Here is a 5,277-nt window from a genome sequence, read left to right on the forward strand (position 1 = left end):
AGAGGTTAAGTGCAGAGAGTTGTGGAATACTATATTGAACATAGTGAGAATAACATTAGTACGATAGCTAGAACCAACTCTCTGGGGTAGATCAGGTGCAGTCAGTAATCACTCAATTGTTTGTCTGGTTATTCTTAATAGCTGAGGTAACCTCGTGAGTCGAATATGGTCTTGGTTGGACAATAGAATCTCGATTCGGTGGCACTAAGTCATGGGGTTATGTGGACACATCTTCCACAACAATATGTTGGCAAGATATATGTAATTGTTTTTACCAATGCCATGTAGTTTATCTAAGTATGACCTCGCATGACCGCATTGAAACCTTTAGCCCTGACCGATTTCTTTATTATTATTTTTGTCACCTTTGTGATTTTTCCAGAAACTTCTTGTAGCAATCTTCTTTATAAAGAATTACTTCTTGTGGTTAGGTAAACTAGGGTATCCAGGCTATATCAATATCAAAAAGTGGATTGAAGGTAATCATCCCTATAAAACTCTTAATACTTCCTCCGTCCGGAAATACTTGTCATCAAAATGAATAAAAGGAGATGTATCTAGACGTAGTTTAGTTTGAGATACACCTCTTTTTATCTATTTTGATGACAAGTATTTTCGGATAGAGGGAATACCAGATAGATTTAGTCCGTTGCGGTGGTATTCCTCAATGAACCTGCTATTGACTTTTTTCACTATGACCTATGCTGGTCTACTCTTAATACTGGGTAGATTTAAGCTATCTAATTTCCACTCTCGTCAGCTACGCTACCATTCCACACAAGCATCATTGGGGAGCGACTACGAGTAGTCTAGGCAGACAGTCTCAACCTTCTACCAACGTTTCTGATCTCTACGATTACCCACAGTGAGAGTAACATAGGTGGTAACATCACACTTACCTAGACAAAATAGATGACATGGCAAGAAATTAATGATGAAAGAGAGGCATGTAGTAACATAGATAGTTACTCATACTATAAGTAACATCATACATACCAAGACAAAATGAGTCTAAACTATAATAAATGAAGAGTTGCATGACACCACACATATATTACTCCCTACTATAGAGGTAGTAATATAGACTAGTCTAAGTTACTCCCTGCTATAGATAGTCTACCGCGGTTCACATCTAGGTGCCACAAAGACCGTGAGCTGGCGAGTCGGTTATTGGTTTAAAAAAGAGACGCCTTGTATTCAATCTCCTGCTAAACCATGAGCATTGGATCCCAAAACACGACCAAGTAGTAATAAACTTGTAGGAGTCGCTCCACCAAGTAGTAATTTTAGTATCACGTAACTAATGGGTTAATGTATAGAATATTTATATCCATAGCAACGCACAGGAAAATACCTAGTATATAATAAATAATCTTATTTCATTGTTGTCGAGCTAGATGATGTATTAAATCTTCTAAATATTGTTTACAGAGTTAGTCTGACATACAATTACTATCGGAGCACTTGCCACCGCAAAGAAAACGTCGGTCAACGTCTCTTCCGACACAAATTTGCTTGCACAGTTTCAGTTCCTCCTCATGACCTTGCCTCCCGATGAAAAACTGTTATTCTTTCTTACACCAAGGATGAAATCGAGACCACCAGTTTCCTCCGATCTCCCCTAACGTCTCATAGCCCCCATGGGCTATGTGTGTATCAAACCCAGCGGCTGCAAGTAGCTTCATTCCGATGAGATCCGCCTCCATCTCATTCCTACATTATATACAGGTAAAACACACATGAGACCAGGTATATACTATATAGCCTCTAACATGAAATATACTTGCATACATGTAGCAAATAAGATATTTGGCTAATCAGCAAGGTTTCAAAGATGTTCCTTTTTGCAATAATTGCTTCTTTTAAAGAAGAAACATTGTATTAACTAACAAAATTGACGTGCGTAAACTGTGAAAGGTTAATTATAGTAATACCTTTGCGAGGCTAGTGTGTCATAGAACGGAAGGATCCTCGAAAACTCCATGTCATGGTTTGCGACAACGTGTGCGGCCTAAGAAAAGATGGCATCAGTGAATTCCGTCCGTCCCACTTGTGGACGACCAAAATCAAGCAACAAGGAAAAACCTACCTCATGTGCAATAAGGGCGGCAATTTCAGCATCGGTCTTTAGGCAGTTGAGCAATCCCGTGTAGACTACAATCTTGCCATTGGGCAAGCTGTACGCCTTAGCTTTGTCATCATTGACGATAACCACCTCCCACTTGAAGTCATGGCGCTCCGCCTTCTCCTGCCCATCGTCGTGGTCATCGTCGCCGCAGGGGAAGAGGTTGTGGGCTGCGCGGATAATACCGGAGGCGATTTGCCGCACACGGACGGTGTTGGGGTCAAACGGGCCAAGGATGGCGGGCCCACGTTTCTCCTCGATCTTCTCGAACATGATGTTCCCCATCAAGGTGTGACACGACGGCGAGAGGAAGACCCAGTGGGCGCGGTTGGTGCACGGCACCTTCTCGCGGTCGCAGGTGAGGAAAAAGAAGATCAAGCCCCACGGGAAGAAGAGCCCTGCTTCTTGGGGCTGTGCCTGCGTGACGGTTTGAGAGGCGGCAACAGGCTTAGCGTGGCCGGAGAAGAGCCCTCGGACCGAGTCTAGGACCCTGGGACGCGCCGGCTGAGGCTGCGCCGGGTTTGAGTAGCGCCGGACGGTCTGTAGCCGGGAGAAGACGGAGCGAGAGTTCCTCATGAAGTTCATGGCGGCGCCGGCGTTTGACCGACCGATGGATACGCCGCCGGCCGGAGGATGAGGTGCGGTGCTTGATTACTGGCCGTGCCGATGATGCACGTACGAAGTATATATACTCGAATTTTCCCTATCGTTTTGCATGCGTACGTGCCAAGTAATATTGTTCTGTTGCTCGTGCGCGTGCGTCCAAAACAGTTACCTACGGCCGCACGATCTATCGGCGATCCACATGAACGGCGTTGTTGCGGTCAACTCTTCCCTTATTATCTGTGCTTTGTAGTATTGAAAAAAAGGAAAATTCATGTGTCCCTACGTGTTCCTCTTGCTGCCTCGTCTTCGCAACTCTCCGTTGCCAAGTGCGTGTCTAGCCCACATATTGTATATCGTTTTCTTTCTCCTATGGGAACAAAGAAAGACGATCTCGCCTGCCACAGTAAGAGAGCTTCCTTGCGCCGCCGTCCTCCGACAACTCCCCTTCGCCGGTAACCTCGGTTGTCGGAGGTGAAGGGGATCACTGGATCCACGCGTGTGGATCGTTTTAGGCTTTAGTAGGTTATATAGATTTTTGGGATGTGTGCTCACTTTGAAGGTGACAGCAATTTCTTTACTCATGTTTGCATCTTAAGGCAATGACCGTGTGGTTGGTGAAATAGTGTCTCGTTGGTTGGCTTGGTTCTCTCAAAAGTTCAGCTGGATAGTATTATTTGTTGAGTCATAAATTCAGGACGTCCTGGTTTACATGGACATGATTTATACTTTCTTTCTGCTTGGCTAGTTTTTTTTTTGCGAGCCTGCGAGGCAAATGTATAGCTAGTTCTAGGTATTAAATTTACCGTTTGGGCAATCTTGTGATGTTTGTAAATTTGCTTATGGTATGTATTATTTGCTTAGGCAAATGTATGTATTATTTTATCAGTAATAGTTCAGTTTGACAAGTAATTGTTGGAGTATAATGTCCGACCCTCTTCCTCAGATTGGTCTTTTGGTTGCATTGGCTAGAGCATGCACTTCTACATGGTATCGGAGCCAAGAGGTCTTGAGTTCAAGATTCGGCTGGCGCAATTAAATTGCAGCCCACTTTCGGTCCACATTTAGGACTGAGGGAGCCACACGTGAGGAGGAGTGTTGACGTATAATGCACTACCTAGTCTCTTCCATCAGATCGGTCTGATGGGTGAACTGGTTAGGTGCATAAACTTACAACCAAAAGGTTTAGGGTTCAAAACCCAGTAAACGCAATAAATAATTGCGGCTTGCCCCCCACTTCCCCTGCCCACGTTGGTCTTTTGGTTGCATTGGCTAGAGCATGCACTTCTACAGTAATCTAGTCTGTTTTCCTAGAATCTCATGTTGGCATCTAGTTGTTTTGGCCTTGCCCTGATTTTGTATAGGTTAGCTCTAGATCAGTATGAGAAAGCTTCTACCCCAGGAGACTCGAACTCATTATTATGAAAAATAATTTTAATCCTTCAAAATTGATATGTATTTCTAGTACAAGTATTACCATAATGTGTTGATCCTATAATAAAGTTGTACATGCTTTTACATCCAATTTTTGATGATTTTCGCTGGAATGTGTTGAACACAAAGTTAAGTAGTAACCGTTTTTACATGAAACGAACTAAGGCACACATCTAGGATTAAAGCTCATCTCTACTCCCAATTCCCAATGGAGGAGTTGGTAGGTCAGTACCCGCGGTTTTCTTTCACCTCACCTCCCACCACCCCCTCCCACGGTTTATTCTTCCTTCCACTAAAAAATCTCGTTCAACTGGTTTTCCCTCCTCTTTCTCTCAAAGCCTCAATTGTTTCAGTGTTCAAAAAAGAAAGTCGCATCGTTTCTGCTCCATTCCAGATCTCTTTCCCTCGATTCTTGCTGATCCATTCCCGATGTATTTTTTCTTTCCAAACCTGTGGTTCGGGAGTTGGAGAGATCCGAGAAATAGCAAGAGAGAGCAGTCAAGCAAAGGCGGCGACTCGGCAGGGCGAGAGCGATGGCGGATGGGCATTGCAGGGTTCGGGAATTGGAGATGATTCGAGAGAGACGGTGGCGGTGTTGGGCGCCGTTGGGCTCGGCATGTATCGTGCGCTAGCGAGCCCTTGGGAACCGATTGTTGGCGGAGGCTAGCCGGGATGGGGCGGGGGCGAGTTGCAAGGATTGAGAGAGATGGAGGCTGGGTTCAGGTTCCATTGATGCGGTAGCCACAGTACTATACATTCAAGTGCCCCACGGTCAACGTCCTCCCAGGTGCGCCGTCAAATCGCAACACTGGCTATTTCGTGCGCGCGCGTTGTCCCTGAATAATTATGTTGTTCGTGCGCATGTATTTTTCGAGCAGGAGGCCGCGACCGGGAGTACTTCCGGTCAACGTGCATGAGCTCAACATCTAACAACTCAGCGTGAAGGAGACGGAGTATCTCCGCTTCAAGGAGGAGCTCGTCGACGGCCAGTATGTGTTGCGCCCCCTGTTCCTTCCTGCAATCTCTACTCCTACGTTTGTTCCTTTACGTTTGTTCCTTTTGCCTGTGCTATTGTTCAAAATTTTAGTGAGAGGGGCGTTGGGGAGGTAAAATTA

At 45.0% G+C, this 5,277-nt stretch overlaps 1 protein-coding gene across 1 annotated transcript; it reads right to left on the reverse strand.

Annotated features, from left to right (window-relative positions):
* Window positions 1–1,362: 1,362 nt before the first annotated feature.
* LOC123133215 (mitochondrial metalloendopeptidase OMA1) lies at window positions 1,363–2,769 on the reverse strand. Its single transcript, XM_044552740.1, has 3 exons — window positions 2,090–2,769; window positions 1,935–2,011; window positions 1,363–1,713 (listed from the first exon to the last, which is right to left on the reverse strand). The coding sequence occupies exons 1-3, from the start codon at window positions 2,708–2,710 to the stop codon at window positions 1,566–1,568; spliced, it is 846 nt and encodes a 281-aa protein (XP_044408675.1). The 5' UTR covers window positions 2,711–2,769; the 3' UTR covers window positions 1,363–1,565.
* Between the last annotated feature and the right edge of the window lie 2,508 nt (window positions 2,770–5,277).

The sequence above is a fragment of the Triticum aestivum genome, chromosome 6B (assembly GCF_018294505.1).
Source record: "Triticum aestivum cultivar Chinese Spring chromosome 6B, IWGSC CS RefSeq v2.1, whole genome shotgun sequence".
NCBI classification, from domain to species: Eukaryota; Viridiplantae; Streptophyta; class Magnoliopsida; order Poales; family Poaceae; genus Triticum; species Triticum aestivum.

What these genes read in the sequence shown, in the direction of transcription:
- LOC123133215 (XM_044552740.1), bottom strand. Translation starts at nt 2,710, where the DNA reads ATGAACTTCATGAGGAACTCTCGCTCCGTCTTCTCCCGGCTACAGACC. An exon ending in CCGCCCTTATTGCACATGAG is followed by an intron (nt 2,012 to 2,089) that starts GTAGGTTTTTCC and finishes ATCTTTTCTTAG; the next exon opens with GCCGCACACGTTGTCGCAAA. An exon ending in GACACACTAGCCTCGCAAAG is followed by an intron (nt 1,714 to 1,934) that starts GTATTACTATAA and finishes TATATAATGTAG; the next exon opens with GAATGAGATGGAGGCGGATC.